The sequence below is a fragment of the Lolium perenne genome, chromosome 6, assembly GCF_019359855.2.
Source record: "Lolium perenne isolate Kyuss_39 chromosome 6, Kyuss_2.0, whole genome shotgun sequence".
NCBI classification, from domain to species: Eukaryota; Viridiplantae; Streptophyta; class Magnoliopsida; order Poales; family Poaceae; genus Lolium; species Lolium perenne.
The window spans coordinates 17,048,937-17,073,609 of NC_067249.2; the positions used below are offsets into that span (position 1 = coordinate 17,048,937).

General features: G+C 45.6%; 4 protein-coding genes across 4 annotated transcripts; 2 read left to right on the plus strand and 2 right to left on the minus strand.

Annotated features, from left to right (window-relative positions):
* Positions 1-217: 217 nt before the first annotated feature.
* Positions 218-4,580, minus strand: LOC127308743 (AUGMIN subunit 4). Its single transcript, XM_051339646.2, is given in 14 exon segments — positions 218-529; positions 531-584; positions 657-734; positions 1,544-1,595; positions 1,712-1,780; positions 2,227-2,285; positions 2,376-2,447; positions 2,567-2,660; positions 3,021-3,066; positions 3,169-3,268; positions 3,523-3,864; positions 4,053-4,151; positions 4,234-4,281; positions 4,363-4,580. Coding segments are annotated over 14 exon segments (1,290 nt in total). The 5' UTR covers positions 4,513-4,580; the 3' UTR covers positions 218-502.
* A 2,119-nt stretch (positions 4,581-6,699) lies between these two features.
* On the plus strand, positions 6,700-13,106 carry LOC127308744 (F-box protein At5g03970). Its single transcript, XM_051339647.1, has 3 exons — positions 6,700-7,969; positions 10,940-11,024; positions 12,793-13,106. Exons 1-2 carry the CDS (start codon positions 6,778-6,780, stop codon positions 10,978-10,980), a joined length of 1,233 nt encoding a protein of 410 aa, XP_051195607.1. The 5' UTR covers positions 6,700-6,777; the 3' UTR covers positions 10,981-11,024; positions 12,793-13,106.
* A 1,609-nt stretch (positions 13,107-14,715) lies between these two features.
* On the plus strand, positions 14,716-17,332 carry LOC127308740 (uncharacterized). Its single transcript, XM_051339643.2, has 3 exons — positions 14,716-14,841; positions 14,933-15,833; positions 17,098-17,332. The coding sequence occupies exons 1-3, from the start codon at positions 14,716-14,718 to the stop codon at positions 17,103-17,105; spliced, it is 1,035 nt and encodes a 344-aa protein (XP_051195603.2). The 3' UTR covers positions 17,106-17,332.
* Positions 17,333-18,361: 1,029 nt separating this feature from the next.
* LOC127308738 (uncharacterized) lies at positions 18,362-20,923 on the minus strand. Its single transcript, XM_051339641.2, has 3 exons — positions 19,743-20,923; positions 19,125-19,225; positions 18,362-18,628 (listed from the first exon to the last, which is right to left on the minus strand). Exons 1-2 carry the CDS (start codon positions 20,842-20,844, stop codon positions 19,173-19,175), a joined length of 1,155 nt encoding a protein of 384 aa, XP_051195601.2. The 5' UTR covers positions 20,845-20,923; the 3' UTR covers positions 18,362-18,628; positions 19,125-19,172.
* Positions 20,924-24,673: the final 3,750 nt, after the last annotated feature.

The following is a 24,673-nucleotide window of genomic DNA, read 5'->3' on the forward strand; positions in this document are numbered from 1 at the left end:
AAATCATGCTTCTGATTTCTTCTGAACACGTTCCACGTTTTGGTCGATGCAGCTCACTTTCCACAGCGGTGACAGAAGAAGCAGCAACAACTAGAAAAACAAGAGAAGCGGGCGAAGATGTTAAAAATTCAACCGAACACTTGCTCTGCATTGATAAGTACACACATAATGCCTTCTGAATCCAACAGACTACATCGCACTATCAGCAAACAAAACATACACAGATACTTCTCTCATAGAAGCTTTTCAATATATTGTTCGAATGACAGAACATGGTGTCCGATTCATACATTAGGTTTCCTCTATCTAGAAAAAAAACATACAGAAATAGTACACACAACCACCAGCGCAATATATACGACGAGCGCTCGGGTGAAATCCTACTCCGTCTCTCTGTCCTGACTTCCTGAGCGACAAACAACAAATTCAACAAACCCGTGTCCTGAGCATTCTGGTGAGTGGTAACAAACACAAGATGCCTCTTCTCCCAGAGTAATGGGGTTCAGACGCCTACATGATCATGATGAGGCTGGCTTCAGATCCATTTCAACCTGATGGATCGTCCACTGCATGCCCTCCAGTTTCTGCAGTTCAAATCAGGTTACCAAAAGATACATCAAGAAATGACATATAGTTGTCAAAGGAGTAAGTGTTACCTTCACAATCTCATGGTACTGCCTTGCGATTACATCAAAGTGTGGATCCACACCTTGATACTCACGGAGTCGTGAAACCTGACACGGAGATCACAAATCAAACCTAACTGTTAGACGGTTGGAGGTGGATACCATAGTTTCTTCTTCTGAGATTAAGTGGGTACTACAAGATAGCATTCTTTATTTACCTAAACATGCAGATTTTTCGATAAGGGGAGAGCCCCAGACTCTGCATCAATCGATGCATACGGCTTTTTATTGCTTTATTAACAAGTATAGTAAGAAACTTATTACAAATCACGGATCACTCAAGGCCTTTGACATCTCTGCTTCTTAGACCTAAACTTGTCAGACTCTCAACACACCTCCAGAAACTCAACATCAATTAATTGTCTGGTACTACTACAGGACGCATAAGTCTTGATGAATTTACCTGATCCTAGATAAGAACCATTCCATTCACAGCAGGATAGACACTGTTCAATATTACATGATTACTCACACCTCTGACATATTTTTCACGCAAAAGCAGCTGCTAATATTGCCTGTGATTTCATACCGATTGTGACTTTATGAGCTTACATGCAAAATTACTGAAGGTGAGTGAATAGGGAACAGCATGCACGGCGATCAAGGTCTCAGCCATATAACTAAGCAAGCTATTTATATACTGGAAGGCACACGAGACTTTCTTGATTTTAACCAGGTGGTATATTAGTGCCAACGACAGCCCTAGACCGCTATAGCAAGGTGCTATGAGCTAACCGTCCCATTTCACTAACCTTTCAAATAATATTGGATTAAGAAGGATTTCATTGACAAATGATGTTTGCTAGCAAGTACAAAGAGTTGAAAGATAACAAAGCCAGAAAGATGTTGAATCATACCGCTTCATTGTAGGAATTGGATGCTTCTTTGGTTGCCTCCACAAGATATTTCCTGCCACAAAGAGCAAATTATGTAAGCTGCTTGCTTACTTAAAAAGAAGTTTAAGGAATCATGTTTGCTACCTTCAATGGTAAGATCAATGTTAGGATATGCTAAGTTCGATTTACCTGATCCTATGCAATGCAGGCACTGTCTCCTTCGTGTAGGTGTCACGTAAGAGATGGTGCTCCAGATAGCTAGAACAGAAAGACAAACATGCAGTTCATTCAGTATTCTGATCCTATCAGTGATTATAGAAAATAATAGTGCATGCAGGGCAGAAAGCTTCAAAGTTTGAAATGATTGTTCTAGCAAGAGAATATGATAATTTGTTAATGTTTAAAGGAGTACACATTAGAATTAGATTAATGAAAACAGAAAAGTTATACGGATGTTTTTGTTCAAACCCAAGTTCACCCTATTTGGCTAGCAAAAATTTTGGATAAGGTTTTGCTTGGCCGTAATTCGGCCAATGTTGGCAAAAAAAAAAAAAATGCATGGACATGCTTAAACTTGGCAACCATCCGAAGAAGAACCAAAAAGTTGTCTATGACGATAAATTGGTAGCGCTGGTTTTGGACGCCAACAAACATACCCCTACAATAGAGTCAAAGATTCAGGTACCGGTAAGTCAAGTACCAACCTTAGTTTAGCATTCATTGTACGACATCTTTTAATAAGCCAGGTCTTCTTCACATCATCCTGTCAAGTGACAAGAGAAAGTTAACACATGTCAGTAAATAATATTATTCCCATGAAGAACACTGTTAAAGGAGTACCAAAAGCCTTTACATATTGGTGCTGGTGTTCCAACTTCTTGTCTTTGACAAACTGTATAAGTACAGCAAGAATTTGCTCCAGGACCTTCAAAATTTGAGCAGATATAAGTATTTTAACAGATTTCAGAGAACAAATTTGGATTAAAATAAAATGGACTAGCTGCCCAAGTTAAGTTTAGAAAATTTTCAGCATAACAGACGCACATTGTAGTGTTCAGCAAATTTCCTGTCCATTGAAGCAAGATCCTCCAGTAAAAGGGATTCCTCCTTTTCTATCTCTTCGATGATTAATTTCACCCTGTAAAAGAAGAAAAGGAAAATTATGAGAAGTGTCTATCCTGAAACTCACCATTAATCATTAATATTTCAAAACAAGGAAGGTGGACAATTGGAGTGACATTGCCACCAAGGTGATAACAGATGAGCATGCCCCAGAGAAGTGATGATACCAGTGTAAAACTGCTAAAGAAAACTATGGGCATATAAAGAAAACTCTGATAATTGATGCAAAATGTTTAAAAGAAAATAACGATAGTTACTTCAGAAACTACACTTAGCTGAAGAAAACTATGGGCATATAAAGGCCTTCTGCTTGCTAAATAGCAACCGTAAAATGACCACTTCGAAACATACTAAGATTGGGGTGGGGGGTGATCACCTCTCTGGAAGCCTGGCACTTGAAATCTGATTCATGGATGATAAATCTGCAGCATATCTCAAACGTTATGATGAGGCAAGGGTGAACACTCATATATCATAAAAAAGATCTCTACATGTCATTCAGATTCAGTGTTTCAGTAGCTTACCCCTTTCATCCATTGCAAAAAGATCAGTTAAAGCGTCACACTTGGCTTCTAACCGAGCCTCAATCTCTCTGGCCACAGTTCTCTGATAATCGACCATGTCCTGAAATGCCAGATCAAAAGTAGATGGTTTCAAAGTACAAACTACCAAACCTTTCTGAGTAAATCATGTGTTTTTTCCATATTAACTAAAAGAGTGACAGTGCTACAATTAACAAGAAAGCACTAAACAGGGTTCACATTTCCATGAGGCCATACATACATGAAATACACAACCAGCTAAAATACATTCTGAAATCAATTGGTGCTAGTTCAGACAAAAACTTTAACTGCAAAGGCTGCGACCATTTTACATACCACAGTCATGGCCGGCTGCTGTTGCTGGACCTGATAGAGATAATCCGATGTTATTCCAAGAAAACGATCGGGCACGCCCCCAGCTCCAGGCTCAACCAACTCAGAACCGCCACCACCAGCAGCCAAGGCGCTACCGGTGCTGCTGTAGTTGTTGTAGCTAGTCGAGATCGAGGTTGAGCTGGGCGTGGCACTCGTTACGGTGCTGTCAAAAGAAGCCCTCGACAAGGTGCTCAGCTTTTCTATCTCCTCCTCATGCACCTCCCCGTCCTGCGAGAGCAGCGGGAGCCTCAGCCTCTGGGCCGCCTCTGCAACCGCTAAATGGTGCTCCAAAGACTCATACACCTGAATCATTCCCATCAAAGTAAGTAAGCTTAGCCGCCAGGTTTCATTTGTGTCAGGTAATTTCTGAATCACCGCCCAAATAGATACACGGACTAGCAATAAGTTTCAACCCTCGTTTTCTAGCCCTATCTGCACGAATCACCGGACAGGCGCGAACATTTCGTGAGACCAGGAGAAGTGGAACCTACCTGCGGGGAGCAATTGAGCTTCTTGCCGGCACCGGCGCTGCCCGCAGCGGTGGCGTGCTGGTACTCCTCCACCATGGCCATCGCCTCAGCGTAAACCGCCTGCCGCATCGCAGTTATCAGATCCGATCAGAACCCGCCGCAAAATTCTAGATCCGGGAGCGGGCGGGGGAGGCAAACTCACCAGGGCCTCGAGGTAGCGCGCGCGCTCCGCCGCGACCTCCTCGCGCGCCTGCGGGGACGGAACACGGGAACAGAGGTAAGAGCGAGGGGATGTGGGTGGCGGCGTGAATGGCGAGCGCGCGCGGCGTACCTGGAGGAGGTCGGAGTGGGCGGAGCTGGAGAGGAGGGAGGCGTCCGGGGCGAGGTGGTGGCGCTGGAGCTGCTCCACCAGGTGGGCCACCTCCGGCGGCGGTGGCGGGAGGGACGCCGCTGCAGCGGCGGCGGCGGCGGCCTTGGACATCGCGGACGGCGTCTCCGGCGGAAGGTTCGATGAGTCGAGCTGGTGAGCGTTTGAACTGCTGGTGGGTTCGTCAAGTCGAAGAAGGCAGCCTCGTCCGTTGGATCGGGAATTGGACGGCTGAGATCGCAAGTCCGACCGGCCGGCAAATTTGATGCGGCATAACAAAAAGACGGCAAATTTGAGATCATGTCCTACTTCAGTAGTTGGATGATACGAAGGGGAATGAGAATTTGAGCTCTAAAAACAAAACTATTGGTTTTCTCGGAAATTTGCAATGTGCATTCTATGGAGGCGGTTTTCATGCGGTTGTATTACCAAAACGACATCGGTAAGGATTTTTCCTTGAATTTTGGCTCTTAAATCCGTTTAGCCCGGGACAAAGTCTATATAGTATTCTATTGATTCATCATGTTTCACCTCGTAATATGACTTCTCCTCCACTAGTTGTGGTAATATTGGCTATGGGTGTTGCTACCTTCTTGAAGGCCCAATGCCCATATACTTTTTATGTTGTTTGATGTCTCAAATCCCTTTAGTCTTGGAGAAAGTCTAAATAGTATTCTATCGATTCATCATGTTTCACCTCGTAATATGACTTCTCCTCAACTAGTTAAGATAACATCAACTATGGGTGTTTCTACCTGGTTGTCACAAAATGATAACAATTGCCCAACTTAAGCAAACTTCATAGAGTATCTCTATAATTATTTTTCAATATTTTTATGACATGATGTCGTATCAGCTGGTTCTTGGTGTGGGGCCAAGCTTGTTGATGGTGAAGTTTTGTTAAATGAGATAAATTGACGAATAAGATAGCATGGTAGGAAAACAAAGTTCCAAAAAATAAAAATGTGCACCAAAAATTATACAATATATCCTAACTCTTCGATTGTTGGCACTTTGCACAAATAACATGGTGTATATCTCTCATTAATACGAATTATCTTGTTAGAGGAAAGCGGTACTCCCACGGCCGTCATGAGATTTTGACAATTTTAAAAGTTCTGAAGCAACCCTAAGTATGCACAGGTGAGAGCGTGTATGGGCCCATCGCTTTAAAAGAAGCCAATCTGAGCCGCCGCCCTCCAGAAAAAACCCTCCTCCATAGATCGCTTTCCCCTTCTCCGACCGGCTCCGCCGGCGTCGGTAGGAGTGGGGACCCGATATACGCGTGAAGTTTTCAATAAATTAGTGTTTTCAGCAGATTTTGTTAGGATTTTGGTAGCCTTCTTCTTGTCGGTTTCACTTCAATGGAGATGACAAGTGATCTTCGGTTTTTCGTTCGACGATGTTACCTCCTTCCCGACGTTAATGGTGGTATCGAAATATTACAATTCTCTAGGCATGTGTCTTTATATCTTGTTTCGCTAGATCGATTTTGGATATTTTCTCATGGTTGCCGCGAGGAGGATTATCCTCGTAGTTTTTGTCCTGGCTGCTACGTCCTCGATAATGGTGATTCGTACTCTCGGCTCTCAAGCGACGTCGATAAGGCTGATCGGTTGTTATTCCCTGATATACTCGTACTTGTACTCTTGTCCATGTTTGACTCCTTCAGTTGTTGCCCGCGTGCACATAGTCTTAGCATTATGGCTCAAATTAAAACTATAGAAGAACCTTCGTTGTTATTTACAAGTATATGGTTTGTTATCTGTTTTTGATTGCCTTCTAGAAAGTAAAAGATTACATCTTAAAAAAAAGTTTAAAAACCTCAAAAATTTGCTAGTAATTTTTAGAATTTATTTTGTAATCGTTGGAGACACCTTGTGTAAATATGCACTAGGTGAGAGTACACCTGGGCATTTCTCGGGCCGGGCCAGGTTTCGGGCTAGGCCCGAAAAAGCCCGAACCTAAATTCCCAGGCCCAAATCCGACTCGGCCCAACATTCGGGCTTACAAATCGGGCCCGAACCCGGCCCGAACACAGGAACAACCGGCCCGACAAGCCCGGCCCGAACTAGGCGTAAACCACGTTTTCTACAAGCCCGAACCCGGCCCGACGTTCGGGCTCAGAAATTAGGCCCGAATCCAGCCCGACATGCAAGCCCGGCTCGGGATTTTTTGGCCGGATCGGGCCGGGCCGTCCGGGCCGGGCTGCCCATGCCCAGATGTAGGTGAGAGTTGTACCTCGTGATAAAAAAGTCGTGGGCTCTAAAGGAAAAGAAAAAAAAAACTGAAATCCCCCAGTGTCTTCGACGCTGGGTGGCAGCGAGTCAATTCCCCATCACTTCGCCACAGTTCCCCGAACGAGCGACCCGGCCGGAGATGACGGCCAGCCCCTGCTGCCGCCCCGGCTCGCCGGCGGCGGCCCCGCTGGAGGACGAAGACTTGCTCACCGAGATCCTCCTCCGCCTCCCGCCACAGCCCTCCTCCCTTCCCCGAGCCTCCGCTGTCTGCAAGCGCTGGCTCAGCCTCGTCTCCGACCCCCGCTTCTCCCGCCGATTCCGCCTCCACCACCGCCGAAACCCTCCCCTGCTCGGCTTCTTCGACACCTACTCCGGCCTCACCTTCCACCCAGCCCTGGACGCCCCCAACCGCGTCCCGCCGGGCCGTTTCTCCTTGCAGCGCGACGACAGCGACGTAGTCATCACCCTGGGATGCCGGCACGGCCTCGTACTAATGTTGTACCGGAGCCAGAATCAGGTCCGGGTATGGGACCCCGTCACCCGCGACCACCGCCGCATCGACATTCCCGCGCCGTTCGACGCCAGGGACACCGTGATCAACGGCGCGGTGCTTCGTGCCACCGGAGACGCCCGCCACTTTCAGGTGGTCTTGGTAGTGGCAGGCGACGAAGACGAGCTACCTCGACGAGTGCTCGCCTGCGTTTACTCGTCAGAGACCGGCGTATGGGGTAATCTCATCTCGACGCCGGTTTCACCCTTCAGTCAGAACACATCGCTTACCATGGCTTATATGTCCATTTTGTCAGCACTTGTTGTGGCTTGCGCGCCTGCTGTGCTTGTTGGGGATTCCCTTTACTGGACTCTTGTTGGGGACTATGCTGGAATTCTCGAGTTTGATTTGGAGAGGCAGACCCTTGCTGTGATACCAGTGCCAGCTGGGATGATTGAAGAGGGCGATGAACTAACGGCTATGCGGGCAGAGGGTGGTGGGCTAGGTTTCCTCTTTGTATCAAAGTCAGACTGCACCGCCCAATTATGGAAGCTGAATAAAGATTGTAATGCTCTTCTTTCATGGGTGCTGGGAAGAACTATTGAACTGGACAAGCTGTTTTCTCTGAAATCAAGGGTGGAGAGAGATTCCCTGGGAATGCTAGGGTTTGCTGAGTACAGTAATGTGGTGTTACTCTCGACACGTGCTGGTCTATTCATGGTCCAGCTCGAGTCATTGCAGTTCAAGAAACTTCCCCAAGCAGAAGTCTTGTCTAGCCGACATCCATTTGAAAGTGTGTATACTGCGGGTAAAAGCATGCCATTACACAGTTACAATGCAGGTATAAGAAAACAAGTTTATTTTTTGATGATTGCTTGATGCTTCACATTATTTTCTGTTAACCTAACAATTTCAAGAAGTGTCACCAATTATTTATTCATGGCTTCTTCAGTGTATAGCAATATTATTCTATAGTGACCTTTTTCCGTTGATTATGTGGTGGCGTTTTATGTGATGTTTCTGATTTGGATTTGCATATGTTTCTGGTAGCTAGTGTTCTTTATGCGTGTTATGTCATCAGTCCTTTGAGTCATTGCAATGTGATGTCATCATTGTAGTTTTGTCAAAAAGAAATGCAACGAATTTGTGTATACCATTTATACTATTTGGTATTATCATTGAACTATGCGGTTCAAGTAACAGCTAGCAAACTTTATGTATCACCAATGTTGGCAAATTCTTCAGTAATAATTGAATTAATTTCCGCTCTTACCTGCGTATTGCTATGCTAGAATTGTATAATGGCAGTGTTTAGTGCATAGTTGTATAGCTGTAGAGCAGAGCTTTCTCAAGTTGAAAACAGCTACATGAAAAAACTGACCCATAAAAAAACATAGAAAGTGAGCTTGAGTCAAATTGAAATGTCAAATAGGTATCTCCATAGGTACATTTGGAAGCTTAAAGTTATTTATGCTTATTTCATTCAATATTGTTATCTTCGCTGACCTTGCTAACAGTATCCATAATGTTGATCTGGTTGGGCATATAAAAACAATTGTTCATTTTATCAATTGTAAGCAGCGGCGGATCTAGCCCAAAAATCATGGGCGGGCCAATACACTGAATCAGACTAAATTGTGATGTTTTTGGGCTGAATTTTATTGGTATTAAATATCTCTGGGCTGGGCGGGTCATGGCCCAGTTTTGCCCCAACATAGGTCCGCCACTGCTTGTAAGAGAGTCCTGCTGCAAGGGGCGAGTCCCTTTGTACAGCGAAAAACTAATAAATGGCGTTTATCTCATCTTTGAGGCCAAATTTATATAAAGGTAATTAAACCAAAATAGGCAATGATTCGGAAATGCATATGTAGGCATGTTCTCTTTTGTTGCTAGGATTTACTATACGGACTATATTTTTTCTAATATGGCATTGACGAGCTTAATTAATTATTCTTGATAACTTGTCTCTTCTGAGCAGATTATAGCGTAACTGTGCATGCTCTTCAGGTTTACGATATTAACCAATAAATACTGTTTTGGGAATATTGTATCAGTTTGATACTAGGTGTGCTTTTCTTTATATAACCCTAAAGTTGTATCAAAACGAAGTTGTTTTACTTAAATTACAGCTGTGAGCATCTTTTTATGGCGTTCTCCTTATGACGCGTAGGCGATAGAGCGCCCCCAGTGCCTCAGGTTTTTGCCTGCCTTAGGTCCGCTTTAGGTGCTTAGGCAGTAGAGCACCCCCCCCCCCCCCCCCCCTAGCGATTTTTTTTTTTGGAGCAACCGGCAGGAGCACTGCCTTTTCATTAAGCAGGAGGGAAAACTATACAACTGTACAAAGGATATGCATGTTTGTGTCTAGGTGTAAACATGCGAGAAACCACCCAAAAAGGCGAAAAAGCCCTAATCCGGCTCGGCTGGGATATTCTGCCTGAAGGCGGCAAAGGCAAGATCTCTTTGCGCGATGTCGTCCCTTGCGAGTGAAGCCACCTCAAGAAAGGTGAGGCGCCGACCCGTGAAAATGCGTCTGTTTCTTTCCTTCCAGGCATTCCAAAGGACATATAGGAGACGTCCGCTAAGCCGGCGTTTGTAGTCCATGGACTTCCCAGCAATGATCTCGTCCCACCAATCGGAGGTGGAACCGAAAGTTTGTCCATGCGTGACGGTGTCATCCGAGTAATCCTGCTGAATGCGAGTCCAGATGGCCGAGGTGAAGGGGCAGTCCTTGCAGAGGTGATCAGCGGTTTCCGGAGCCGACAAACAGAGGGGGCATGCCGGATCATGAGGCCATCCTCGAATGGCAAGCATGTCCGCAGTGAGGAGTTTCCGATGCAGGGCGAGCCAAGCGAAAAGCTTGCATTTGGGCTCCGCGTGCGCTGACCAAATCTTCTTGGCATCGAACTTGGGGTAGCAACCCGAGAACTGAATGTGATATGCGGAGCTGGTGGAGTAGACACCTTGAGTGTTGATCTTCCAAGAAATGGTATCCGCGATCGTCGGGGTGAGTTGCGTCCCCGCAATGACCTCCCAAACCTGCAGGTATTGATCCAGCTGTACCGGCGTAGACAAACTAGCGATGGAGCGAATCCAGTTGTTGTTGTGCATCTCCTTGGCCACCGTTCTGCCTTTTCTTGAGGCCACCTTATAAAGCTCGGGTGCCCAAAGCCGGATCGGCCCCCTCTCCGTCCAAGGGTCAGACCAGAACTTGGTGGATTCGCCATTCCCAATAGTAATTTGCGTGGCGGCCCTAAAGAGATCCATGTCAGCTTCATCGCAAGGGAGTTTAGACCCCGCCCAAGTGCGTTGTGGGTCGGTCCACTGAAGCCAGGGCCATCTAAGGCGCAGGGCGCGGCCCGAACGTTCGAGATCCGTCATGCCCAGACCTCCCAAGTCCTTAGGTCTGCAGACCGTCTTCCAATTCACCAGAGCGTGCCCGCCGGAGGCGTGTTCGGCGTCATCACCCGCCCAGATGAAATTACGGGCAAGTCACGGGCCCATTTTGAGAGAGGAATGACCGTGGCGTGGTATGTTGCCGTGGCCATGAGAACAGACTTTGCCAACGTGATCCTTCCGGGGCGTGCGAGGTTTTTGCCGAACCATCCCGGAAGTTTCCTAGCGATCTTGTCGATGAGTGGTTGCAGATCCACTTTCCCGGGTAACCTCCCTCTCCCCCTAGCGATTTAGGATGCCTTACCGCCTTAAAAACCATGGCTGTGAGTTTTTCTAAACATATCTCTCTTGCCTCTTAGTATTTATTTGGCTTCCTGTTGGAAAATATCACTAGTTCATTAACTTCTTATTCTTACAGAGACACGCATAGGTGATGGACATGATGAAGCTCAAATTTAGCACACTACATAAGACGATTGTCCTGTTGGATATTGGCTCAGCAGGTAAGCTTATGTTCTACATGTATGCTGAGGTATCTGAACTGTTCTTAAAAAATATTCCTTTTTTTTCTTTTTACTACCATTTGTTAAGTAGTGCATCAAATCGCAAGAGAGTACTGGTTTGCTTCAATGTTGCGCACCTGGCCACCTCTCGTCATGCTTTCATGGCATGGTGCCTCCCGGATCTTTTTCCAGATCCTGCTTCCTGAACGGGCCTCATCAGCTCACCATGCGCTTCTTAGTGCTTTCACTTACATACCTTCTCTTATTTACTGACTTCCTTAACCCTCTCTACTAGATGCATCCAGTTTCTGCCTTCCTTATTACTTCCCCAGTTCCTTTTGTTAGCGCAGACTCTTCTCACTCTATCTCCTGCGAACCTATGATTTAAGACCCTCCCATGTTTCCTTCTTGTGCATAACCTATGATTTAGGACCCTCCCATGTTTCCTTCTTGTGCATATGTTTGTGCCTACTCATAAATGAGAATGCTGGGTTAAGTAGTAGCATGATCAATACTTGCCTTTTTCTCTGCCTCATGGATATTTCCTTGTTTAGCTTTTACCGGTTTCGAATAGTGCCTTTGATTGATATTTTTGTGGCTATGGATATTTCAAGTCCTAGTGTTATTTGCTTCCACATAAATAGTTGATAATTACAACACATGAGCAGGTTCCAAGCATCCTTAATTTATATGTGCTTATAGCTATGCAATTCCACATTGCTGCTCATATTTATTGTTATGGTACCTAGTGAGCTAATGATTTTCGCAATTCTCAAAGAACATATCATTTTGCTTGCAGTTATTATAATTTATGGACGATTTTTCTAGAGCTAGATGGTCTGCTTTTTACATTTCTCAGCATATCCCTTGTTGGCTCGTTGCCAGTCTATCTTGGATTTGTACTTGACCAGTAGCCACTGCCCACTAGTAGTATAGTTCATCTGATCTAATTGTTCATTTTGGCCAACATAAGATGATTACTACTTTATACTGAAAATATTATCAAAGTGAGAAGATTAAATTCATCGCAAAAATGCATTCATCACAAATTAGAAATTTTATCTTGTTGAAGTACTAGCATTAGAAGGTAGTGGTCAAACTGTTGCTTTTAATGCCATGTTGTGTAAACAATATGGCATATTTTGGACTGAAGGAAGTGTTAATTTACAAGATGATATATGAACCCTTGCTCGAGGCTTCTATGTCATGAATTTGATTAAATTCAATTTGTTAGTGACCAGCTAGATTGTACATTTCTAAAAAAATATCACCGTGAGTTACAAACCAGGATTTTCTTCTTTCTACTCCATGAGCCCCTCATAGGCCCAGAATAACAAAGGACATTTTTAGTGATTTGATATGCTAGAAGATTCAGCATTTACCTCTAAGTAGGTATTCAAACCAGTCTCTTGCCTCTACTTAGACCAGATGTAGATAAAATACTCGAGATATGCTAACAGTAGAAGTTGAAGGTGTGCAACTACACTATAAATGACCTATTGCTGTTCTCTGTTTTAATTGCTGTTTTCCCCCCCACAGATGTTGAGATGATCCAACTAAGTTTTTGGTACATTTTGCTAAACTGTGAAGTCAATGTTTACTGGTTGAATCATGCACAAATTATGAGAATGTATAACTTCAATGGCTTTTATGTTCAAAAAAAAAAACTTCAATGGCTTTCCATCAGTGAATAGTACAAACTTGTTTGACTAATGACAGTGATTCCTCCACAAGTATCTGAAGTTGGGTTTTTGTTGCTGAAATGCAGGAATGGACTTGTTTGCTGATGGTTCTTCCATTTGGTAACTTCACATGGTTTGACCATCTACATAGCGTGCACTAGTCAACTGGGATAATGAAGATACATTGACTTGCTTCCATTAAGTAGCACTTACCTAGTTCCCTTGTGGTTTATTTGCTATGTGCTTTCCAAGCAAGCACGTTGATGCAAGCTTGGCTGCCTAATGATCTTTGCTTATACTTTTGTGTGTGTTCATCTTCTCTACTGTTTTCATTTGATTATGTTCTTCTATGTTGTATAATGTTGGGAGATTGAGACGTAGAATTTCTGCCCTCATCCTATATTGTGTGTGTTGAATTTTATCTGCTGGCTAAGGAATATTTAATGCAGAAGGAGTGTAATACTGGATGTATTGCAATAAACGACCGTCCATAAGTCTGAATAAAAAACAATCATTGTTAAACGTTCCAAATGATGTTGGGTTAAAAGCGAAGGTTTTCAGTTGCAAATGATGTTTGCTACTCCCTCCGATCCTAAAAAATTATCGGATGGAGCATTTTGCAAAAAAAAAAATCTTGAAATTCGGGCTGCTTTAGCGAGTATCATTCAAACTAAACTAGCAGTGATGAAATGGGGCAGACAGTTTCCGGTTTTTTTCACAGAAAAATGGAAATGAAAATATGGAAACGAAAATGGAATCATGCAAAACGGAAACGGATTTTTTTTTGCCAAAAACAAGGAATGAAGGCCATTACGTGAACTTGTGAGGACGGACTTCTAAAGCGTCTCATCTCAAAACTGGCGAACGTGTAATCCCTTCATTACTCGAGCATGCTTTTATGGTTCGACCTTTCACATATTCCCTATTAAATTGAGCACCGCCATAGAACTAGGGAGCAAGTTTGTTCACTTGAATGCTTGAGGTATTTTCGTATGATTCAAGGGTTCTCCTGGTTCTGGCGAACATCCACATCGCCTCTCGCTCGAACCGTATTACGTATGTATCTGTTTCCGACAATATCTACTTCCATTCTTATTTTTTAGGTTTTTGTATTTGTTTGTGTTTATGTAAAAAATATATAAATAAATATGGCACATCGTTTCTTGTTCCATCCGTTTAGGCTTCCTTTTTATCCTTGCAAACTTGCTTCGTTCAAGCAGATCTTCTCTAGAACGGGCCTAGCTTTACATCGAGAGCTGCCAGTTGTTGCGGGCTTTGCCTGGTGGGCTTCAATGCTTCTGGACCATGGGCTACTCAATGGCAGCGTGATATTTTCTCCTTTTGGCCACCTGCAAGTACCTGGCCAACGGGCCGGGCTTTAGCGTGCCGGCCCGCAGCACGTGAAAAAAGCACGCGACGGGCCCAGCCCGGCCCGTGACGTGCCGTGCCTGTGCCGGCCCGTGAAATTCAGGTGCCGTGCCTGGGCCGCAGGCTAAGGCCCGCGTGCCAGCCCGGCACGGCCCGTTTAGCGGAGGCCCGCGAGGGCACGTGAATAGTACAGAGCAAGTATGTTATATTACTCAAAAACCGAGTCAGAGGGGGTTCGAACCTGAGACCTCAACCTCCAGCGCAGCCTTCTCAACCACCCCACCAACCAATCATTGTTGTTGTAGTAGGATTTCAGCTTGTTTTATGGGGTATTGCTGGATGGGCCTAGGAAAACAACCACCAGAAAATAAAAAAGCACGTGGGCCAAGCGTGCCAAACGGGCCGCGTGCCGGCCCGGCAAAGCCTGGGGCCGTGCCCGGGCCTCGAGGCCAGGCCCCCGTGCCGGCCCGGCACGGCCCGCGACTGGACGGGCCATGGCGTGCCGGGCCGGGCCAGGCACGTGACGCACTGGGACGGGCCTGTGCCGTGCCGGGCCGGCCCGTTGGCCAGGTATGCCTGCAACTTCGCTTCTCAAAAAAAAAAAAAAAATCCATCCCCGTACGAGCAGCGAGGAGAGCGAGATGAGCATCCAGTCCCCCTGCTACACCTCGCCGGCGGCGGCGCCGCCGCTGGAATGCGACGACCTGCTCTCCGAGATCCTCCTCCGCCTCCCCCCACAGCCTTCCTCCCTCCCCCTCGCCTCTCTGGTCTGCAGGCGCTGGCGCAGCATCGCCTCCGACGCCGGCTTCTCCCGCCGCTTCCGCCGCCACCACCGCCGCAACGCTCCTCCCCTCCTAGGCATCTTCCGCCAAGGTACCGACTACATCGCCTTCCAATCCACCATGGAGCCCCCCAACTGCATCCCGCCTGGCCGCTCCTCCATGCGCGCTGCCGGACGCCCGCTTCTACTTCCTCGGATGCCGCCATGGCCTCGTGCTAATATTCCAGAAGACGCTGCATCAGGTCCTGGTTTGGGACCCGGTCGCCGGCGACCAGCGCAGCTTTCCCGCGCACCCGGGGATTGACTTTGACACAAACAATACCCCGGCCGGGGCGGTGCTGCGAGACGCCCAACACTTCCGGGTAGTATTGGCGAGCTTAGACAACAATCAGCAACACCATACACGAGCGTCCGCCTTCATTTACTCCTCGGAGACCAGCTTATGGAGTGATCGTGTCTCAGCACTGCTTCCATCCGACGATTCCATGCATTTTATGAGCTCGCCCGCTGTGCTTGCTGGGGATTCCCTTTACTGGATTCTTATTGGGAAAATTTCGCGTGTACTTCTCGAGTTTGATTTGGATAAGCAGAGCCTATCTGTGATGCATCTGCCACTGGATAGGTTTGGCTTTTGCCAACCATGGGACATCACGGTTATGCGGGCAGCGGGCGGCGGGCTCGGCTTACTCTTCATGTCAGGCTTGACTGCCCAGTTATGGAAGAGCAATACTGATTCTGATGGTGTTGCTTCATGGGTGTTGGGGAGAACTATTGAGCTGGACAAGCTACTTCCCCTCAACTTAAAGAGAGAGAAACGGTTCCTAATGATTACAGGTTTTTCTGAGTCCAATAATGTGGTGTTCCTGGGGTCAGTTGTCAGCCTTTTCACGGTCCAGCTTGACTCGTTGCAGTTCAAGAAAATTTCCGAAATCAGAGCGGGGTATTGGTATCATCCATTTGAAAGTATCTATGCTGCAGGTAATAGCATGCACTTTACACCGCGGGTATGACAAGAATCAGGTTATTTTTCGATACTTGGTTGATGGAATGTTGTTCAAATCCTTTTGTGTTGAGCCAATAATTTCTAGTATCGTATCAATTATACTTCTTTTGGTGCTAGAGATGTTACTCTTAAGTATTCTGTTTGTGTTACTATGTACTAGTTGAGTTTAATTTAATGGTTATGATCTGGAAAAGTAATTTTTACTGGTATCTAGTTCAATCTGTGTCACAATTTCTGCTTCTGTACCCAGTTTATTGGCTGTCATCATCCCATTGTATTGTGGCTTTTGTGTTTTAGCAGGGAAGGGGTACCTCATTTTTAAGTAAATATGTACCGAGGTTGTTTTCAATATACCCACGTTATTATTACAATTACCATCAGACAATAGGATTCAAGTCAGAGGCTGCTGAGCTCTCTATCGGTGTAGTGCACTAGTGCATTTTTCTCTCGACATGAGATACATAAAAGTTGGAAGTTGAAGACAACTAAATGAAAATTTTAGCTTGAACCAACTAAATTGTAGGAGTCCTGTTGCAAGTGGCAAGGTCCGGGGACAGACTAATGAATGGTCTTCATTTCATCTTTCTGGCCAAATATTTGAAGATAATCTAAATCTGAATAGTCACAGCGACTTTTGAGTAATGTGGGTATATATAATTTTTGCTGATACGGCGTGGAACAAAATTAGTAGTTCTGGTACCCAAATGATAGCTGTGATATTCATCACTGTATACTGTTCCGGGAATGTTTTTGCAATATTAACAGCAGATGATGTTTTGTCTATCTATTCCTAATGATGCATCAAAACTGAGCCACTTCTCTATTTTTTATGGAAGTATATTAGTTAATATGATGATTTATGGTCCCTTGGCTGATAGTGACCAGAAGCTCTTACATTTCTTAAAAATATACCTATGAGCTAGAAACCAGATTTGTCTCTTTTGATATATCTTGAGCCTGTCCATGATAATCAATAATATCTGCCTCTATGGAAGTTGTCTCTTAGCCTCTATTAATATCAGATGACAAAAATACCCACTATTGTGCTAGCAGTAGAAGCTGAAAATGTGGTCACTATACTGCATAATACCTATTGTTTTTCTGTGTTTCTATTAGTTGTTTTTTCTTGGTAGAATTTTCCAGCTTTGATCATAAAAAATGTGATTCTGTAACTTTAGTGGCATTTCCATGAATGAATAGTACAAATTTGTTTGACTAATGACTTTCATTGCTCCACAGGTATCTAGAACTGTATTCCGGTTGCTGAGATGCAGGAATGGGCTTGTTCGCTAAAGGTCCTTCAATTCTGCTTGGATAACTTAATGTGGACCATCTACATAGCTTGCACTGGTCAACTGGGAAGTGGATTTGTAGGACTTGGCCGTTTAGTTTGCCAGCTTCAATCTATTATCTAATTCTGAACACAGCTAGCCAGCAGAACGATGAAGATACATTGACTTTTCTTCGATTAAGTAGTACTACTTAACTGGTGGCTCATTTGCTTTAAGCTTTCCATACAAGCAGTTGTGTGTGTGTGTCTTCATCTTTCCACTTTCTGATATTTTTAAGTTGTATCAGATTGAGAGGTTTGAATATCGAAATTCTGCTTATGTCCCATTCGGTGTGTGTGTGTGTGCCTGAGTTTATCGAATTTTATCCGGTTCTGGTGATATTTGTCACCGCAAATTTGTCAATCCTGGCAGAGTGTGGGCGATGCTGTTTTGGAGTTGGGACACCATCTCCTTTTCTTTGATATGTGGTGAGTGAAGGGTTTAATGATTTTTCTGACATCTGAAATATTTTGTGAGTTTAGCTTCTCTAGAATAGATGGCCTCACTTATTCGTGGCAAGGAGAAGATGAATAATAGATGGCCTCACTTATTCGTGACATGGGGATATTTAACTGATTAATGGAAGTGTATGTAGCTGGGGCTGGGAGATGGAGGCTTGTGTGGATTCAATTGGTACTGCTCGGAGCTGGTGGCAATCTCCTGATTCAGCGCGAGTAGCTAGTAACAGTACGCAGGCTGTGGCTGATCGCAAGCGTCTCGTAGCAATGGCAGCTGCAAGCACTAATGGTTAAATCATAGGTTCTATTCTCTGCGCATCTGTCCGACACGCAAATTTGCTGGCGATCTGAGCTTACTTTTGGGATCTGTGGTAGCACAATGCCTGTTACAGCTTTTAAGAAGTTAACTCGTAAAAGACATCAAATTCAGATATCAACAAAATTGACCAAAAGCCTTCACCACATCCCAAAGAAAGAAGAAAAAGTGTGCCAGTAACATTGCTTTCAATGGGTGCAATTAATTCAACTCACAAAAGCATCCCAGCTGCAATCGTATCTTTTTTGAAATAGAAATTCAACATGCACATACACAAATAGGTTTTTTCATGGGCATAGGAAGAGATTCTGTGAGAAATAGGCAAACAATGCTGAGAAAATACACGCACATACGAAATACAAGCGATGATCAACGACAAGATACAAACTGCAATGGCATTAACGGATGCAAGTTAATTTTCTCTTCATTACAGTTTGAATACTACCTACAGAAATTAGATGATATACAGAAGTTTGATAGCATAGAATATTAGATCCCATTACACTTGACCAGAACATGTTAATTCCTAGGAGTTCACATCACATGTGTAGAGGGTCATTTCCCTTGTGCAACACATCTTCAGAGGCCTCATGCACAACATGCAGAATAGAAGGACCCGACAAACCAGTTCTGCATATCAGACACCGAAACCTAAATGTTGATACCTGCAGAGCAACCAATGCCGCCAGTCAAACTGATTTGCTGTATCATTCGTAGAAAAAGCCTTATCTCACAATTTAAGTATGATCATTCAACCAGTAAATATAAGCTTCAAACTGTGAACTTGTACCAGAATCTCAAAGGCTTCCCAGCGTTATTGGACAAAACCACCTTTAGAAAAGAGAACAACATGAAGGATTAATTTGTAGCGCCACACATCAACTCCTGCTGTATTTTTGAGTTCTTGGCTATATCTGGTTTCAGAAGAGGCTAAAAGAGGTGTTTCAAATAACTCCAATGGAACATCCTAGATTATAATTTTTTTTGTAACTTTTCATTCCTATCATGGGAGCACGAGGGGCTGGTGGCATCGGCGGAGCAGCTCCCGGCGACCCATAACCACAGAAAAAATGCAATGTAGCAACCAGCAAAGTAAAACAAAAATACCCACGAGGAAAGGAGAGGGAACATTTTATTTTGCTAGCACTAACAGATAGTTACCTGCTCAATCAATACATCTCGGTAGCATATCCATGTGGACAGATTATATCATGTATTTTGCAGAAGTTCAGCTCCATTGTGCTGGCCATCCATACCTTTGTCTACAAGAATAAAAAAAATGTCAAGTAACCAATGTGATTCCAACAGTCAAATAGATATTGGGGGGTTTTGGACCAACAATGAGAACAAAAAAACATAACTATATCTACTATCAAATACAAAGAACTTTCCAATAACAGTATATACTTTTTCCAGTTGAGGTATGTACTCGCTTATATCATAAAAATGATGAACATGCATGACTATTAGCAGATATGTAGAGAGAAGTTATCTAAAATTACCCTTAAGCCTGGTCCCCATATTTGATAAAATAAAATACAGTCATAGTATAACAATAAACGTGATGATGACAATTCATATTAAGCTTATTTTCTAGTATAAATTTAGCCTTGAATGCTCTGCCACAAATGGACATGAACTTATTTTAAATAAATCCATATCAGATAAATTGGTTTCGTTATACTCCCTCCATTCCTATTTAATCAACGCGAGGGAGACCAGACTAATAAACAAATAATGTTTTCATTGAAGTGAACTAAATCCGAACAGAGGGAGTACCTGCAGTGTAGACACCTTCGAATGGATAATATCTAAACCAGTATTCAGATTCGAAAAATTTCTGGAACCGCAACGATTCAAGCCAAACCATGAAGACGCCGATCGATGTCCACACGAAGACCGCATTATTGTCCTCAGCATACCCAAGGATGAATGGGATCTGTTCATCGTCTGAATCAATGGGAAGTAGCTTGTCCAGTGCGGTAGTTCTTCCCAGCACCCAGGAAGCTACACCATCACAATTCGTCTGTCTCTTCCATAACTGGAGGCTGAATCCAGACACTAGCAAAACACCGAGGCCACCACCCTCTGCCCTTATAAGCCACATATCGTGAATTTCCTCGGCGTTGATATCCTCTGGCATAGGTATTATGCATGGTCTCCCCACACCCAAATCAAACTCAAGGATTCCAAAGGGCCTTCCAATAACAACCCAGTAAAGTGAATCCCCAACCATCACAGCGGGCATGTCCGGATAAACACAGGTGGCCTCGTCGATTGAATCCCGGGGCGGAAGGGGTGTTGTGGTGAGATCGCCCCATGAGCCGGTCTCGGATGAGTAAACGGAAGCGCACGCCAGGTGCATGTCGTTGGTGCCTAGCAAGACCACCTGGAAGTAGCGGCCATCTCCGGCAGCGCGAATCACCGCCGCGCTGAACATGTCTCCGGACCCTGGAGGAATGTCCAGGCGGTACTGGTCGCCGGTAACGGGTTCCCACACCAGGAGCTGGTTCCGCGATAAGTGGAGGATGAGCACGAGGCCATGGCGGCATCCGAGGAGGCTGAAGTGGTCATCCTGGTCGATGGGTAAGGCGAAGCGGCATGGCGGGATGCGATTGGGGGCCTCCAGCGCGGGCTGGAAGAGGACGTTGCGGAAATCGTTGACGAAGCAGCCGAGGTGGGGCGGGTTGCGGCGGTGGTGTGCCCGGAAGCGGCGGGAGAAGCGGGGATCGGAGGCGAGGCTGCGCCAGCGCCTGGAGACGGCGGAGGCACGGGGAAGGGAGGACGGCAGCGGGGGAAGGCGGAGGAGGATCTCGGCGAGCAAGTTGTCGTCTTCCAGAGGCGGCGCCGCCGGCGAGCAAGAAAGGCGGCGGAGGGTCATACTGGAAGTGGTGGATCTCGACTGGAACTAGGGCATGTGCCTGCCACGATGTGGAGTGAGGTGCTGCCGTGCAACAAAAATGTTTTCAGTCCCGCGTTCTAAAAGCTATTTTCGTCCGGTATAGCTCAATGCAGTCTTCGGCGGTCCGAGTTCGTTCCAGCTACATAGGGGATATTCCGGGCACGCCGAACGCAACGAGAGTGAGCGACAGGGGCGAAGCCAGAAAAAAAGTTCATTGGTGTCATTCATTAGAAATTACCGGTGTCAATTCAAATTTCTAAGAGTATTACTTCATTTCCAAAGGGAAACAACAAAATTCCATTGGTGTCATTTGACACCAATCAATACATGCTAGCTCCGCCCCTGGTGAGCGAGGAGACGCGGGCTCGACGCGTCAGGACTCACGAACGGACGCTCAACCGCCACCTACCTAGCGACAGTACGGTTGCCGGGAGGAAAACCATCGTAGTGGCAACCGCTTCGATCGACGTGCGAACTCCGCGGAAGAGCAACCGCCGCTCTCTTCGATATCTGCACGCCATTCATCCACGCCCAATAAGATCCCTACGTATGCGCTTTCCAATCTACAACCGGCTGGCGCCATTCATCTCTTATCTCCTCTCTAACAATGAGCAACCTCTCTCAGCTGCCACCAGACACCGACAGCGAGGGGAAGCCACTGGGATGACGTCATTGGTGGGACAAAGTTGCAACGCCTAGCAGCGATGGTTCCCCGCCGCCGGACATCGAGGAGGAATGGGTGGCCGGCGAGGAGGAGGAGAGGCTGAGGAGGCGGAGGCGAAAGCGAAGGCGAAGGCGCAGTCGGCGAGCACCGTCGACGACGAGGAGGACACAAGTTCCCCCGACGCGTAGAACGACACCGGCTCTTCGAAAGAGATGACGAGAAGGAAGCGCCACCGTGAGGACGACGAGGCGGGCCCATCAAAGAAGAAGTAATATAAAAAATCAAAGTTTTTATATTTAATTTGTTTATGTTTTTTTGAAAATTTTATATGTAATTTGTTTATGTTGCACCGCTTTCAATATTAGTACAGCGTTACCTACACCGTACCTCAAAATTTCTTCTTTCTATTAGAATAAAAATACTTTAAAGTTTTGGGGACGCGTTTGAGGGACGCGGCTGGGGAGCGATGTCCACCAAATGCGGCACGAAGGAAACACGTCCCCCAAATAATAAATCCAGCGCCGTTTGGGGACGCTTTGGGAGACGTGGATGGAGATGCTCTCAGTGACTTATGCTTTCAAGTCTCACTGTGACTTGGTGCCATCCATCTCGGATCCAACGTACCCGGTTAACTCAGAATTTGAACCAAATAATTAAAATTGCTCCAAATTTTTTTAAAAACTTATAGTAAATCATGCATATTTCGATTTATATTTTGGTCAAGTTTCATTCCCTTTGAGTTAAAGATTTGTGAGCAAATATATATTTAGTGCTCGAATACGTAAAAAGTTATTTAACCACAAGCTAGTCGTCGTAATGGGTTGAAATATTCACAAATTTTAGAATGAGTCATCTACGTTTTACTGTAATTTTTTCAAAATTTTCTGAATAGTTTTAGTTTTTAGGTTCGAAGTCAAAAATAATTTAAAACGTTGAATCTAAAATGGATGGTTGATGAAGTCACAGTGAGACTTAGAAGCATCGGTCCGAGAATGCCGCATAGGGGGAGGGGTCAGGGGTGGAACCCGTCTGACTCAAGCCGGGACAACAAGAGAAGGCCTCACGGTCAATGGTAAGTAAAGAAGAGGCGTTTTTTTTCGAAAAAAAAAACTTTTTTCAACAATTTTACAACTAATACACGATTTCAAAATTTAACGAATATGTTACTCGGTCGGTCGGACAGCCGCCGATTGGCACACTGTCTCTGCCGACCTTTCCTTCTTTTCTCTCCAACCGGCCAACCATTCCAGCCGACCCCACCTTTTCCATTTTTTCTTCTTCTCCTGACGGGGGACACGATGCGATTAACATCAATCGAGCGCAGGGGAGCCGGCCGGACGCGATGCGGGCGGCCCAGGAGCCGGAGAAGGGAGCAGCGAAGCCGGCCACGACGCATGGGAAGCCGGAGGCGCGAGCGATCGAGTAAGAGCATCTCTAACAGAGCCCGTAAACCACGCCGTAACTGTATTTTTCTGGCCGATTTACGGGTTCGTCAACGACGCAAACCTCGAGCACGTCCTCGAGATATCGCGCCAGCGAGCGGCCACGGAGGAGGCGGGACGCCGCCTCATGGAGGCGGAGCGATAGAAGCTCGCAGAGCTCAACGCTCATCGCCACTACGACGCGTTCGCTCGCCAGCAGGCGAGGCGCGCAGAGATCGAAGCTTCTCGGGAAAGGCTGGAAGCGCGGGGACAGCGCCGCCGGCAAGCCCCTGCGACGCCGGCCGCCATGCTCCACCGCCAGATGCGCGAAGCAACGGAGGAGAAGCGGGCATGGACGCAGGCGGAAATGGCGAAGAACAACGACGAGGCCGGGCCGTCGAGCACCCCAACCGACAGCCAGTAGACCAGGATTAAGTTTATGTTTAGTTATGTTTAAATTCGAGCTACTTTGGTATAAATTTCGTATGAATTTGGACTTTTAGATGTCAATTTAAATTTTAAAATCTATCGGGGCTGCCGTTTTGGGGCCGCCGGTGTGGGAGCAGCGTCCCCAAATAGAGGATGTTGTGCCGGTGGAGATGCTCTTATAGATAGATCATGATTATGGTAACAGAAAAAATCGTCAACGTGATGATGATTTGATGTTGCACTCGACCTTTAACATTAGTACTAGTACGGTCTCACAATTTTTTTAATCATTATACTTTGCAACATTTAGCAGATGCGCCAAATTCAGACATAGATCATGATCATGGTAACAAATTTTCAACATGATGATGATTTGATATTGAACTCGGGCTTGAACAGAAGTACTAGTACGGTCACTCAAATTTTAGCATTATACTTTGCAATGGATGCACCAATTTCAGAGATAGATCATGATCATGGTAACAAATTTTCAACGTGATGATGTTTTGATGTTGCACTCGGCCTTGAACTGAAATACTAGTACGGTCTCACAATTTTTTATCATTATAATTTGCAAGATCTAGCGGATGAGCCAATTTCAGAGATAGATGATGATCATGGTAGTAACCGGTATTTAATGTGATGATGATTTGATTTTGCACTCGGCCTTGAACAGAGGTACTAGTACGGTCTCACAATTTTTTATCATTATAGTTGGACCTTAGCTAAATTCAAAATCTCATAGCGGCAAAACTTCCCACCCATAAAATACAAAATTTCACACGCTTCCAAATTCCCATTCTACCCCTGTGGAGATGACAGCAAGGTCGGTTGGTGGGGGGTATGCCCGTCATTTTTTCGATCACCACCTCCCTAGCCCGGAAACCCTCCCAAAAAAATTCATTTCCCTCAGACCACCCACCAGAACTTCCCAAGTTCCTCTCTCTCCCACCTCCACGAGCACCGCACCGGAACATCCCCGCCGGACTTCCCTGGCCTACCCGAGGCCTCGCGATCCTCGTCATCCGGCTGCCTGCCGGAGCCGCTTCATCGACACCATCATCAACCGGACCGGATCATCCCCGCCGAACCTCGAAACCATATGCTCATCCAGCAGTCTACCGCAGTCGCTTCAGCTGCGGTATCGTCCACCCCACCGGAGCCGCTTCGCCAGATCCGTCGTCCACCGCATCAGATCTTGCTCACCGAAACCGCTGTGCATGAACCGGATCTGCTTCACCGGCGCCGTGCATGATCTAAACTCTTCTACTTTCGCTTTTCTATTGCTTGCCTG

Coding starts and splice junctions, on each gene's coding strand:
- LOC127308740 (XM_051339643.2), top strand. CDS start 14,716: ATGAGCATCCAGTCCCCCTGCTACACCTCGCCGGCGGCGGCGCCGCCG. Junction 14,842..14,932: donor CCCTCCCCCTCGCCTCTCTG/GTCTGCAGGCGC, acceptor CTCCCCTCCTAG/GCATCTTCCGCCAAGGTACC.
- LOC127308744 (XM_051339647.1), top strand. CDS start 6,778: ATGACGGCCAGCCCCTGCTGCCGCCCCGGCTCGCCGGCGGCGGCCCCG. Junction 7,970..10,939: donor ATTACACAGTTACAATGCAG/GTATAAGAAAAC, acceptor TTATTCTTACAG/AGACACGCATAGGTGATGGA.
- LOC127308738 (XM_051339641.2), bottom strand. CDS start 20,844: ATGACCCTCCGCCGCCTTTCTTGCTCGCCGGCGGCGCCGCCTCTGGAA. Junction 19,226..19,742: donor CGAAGGTGTCTACACTGCAG/GTACTCCCTCTG, acceptor TTATTCTTGTAG/ACAAAGGTATGGATGGCCAG.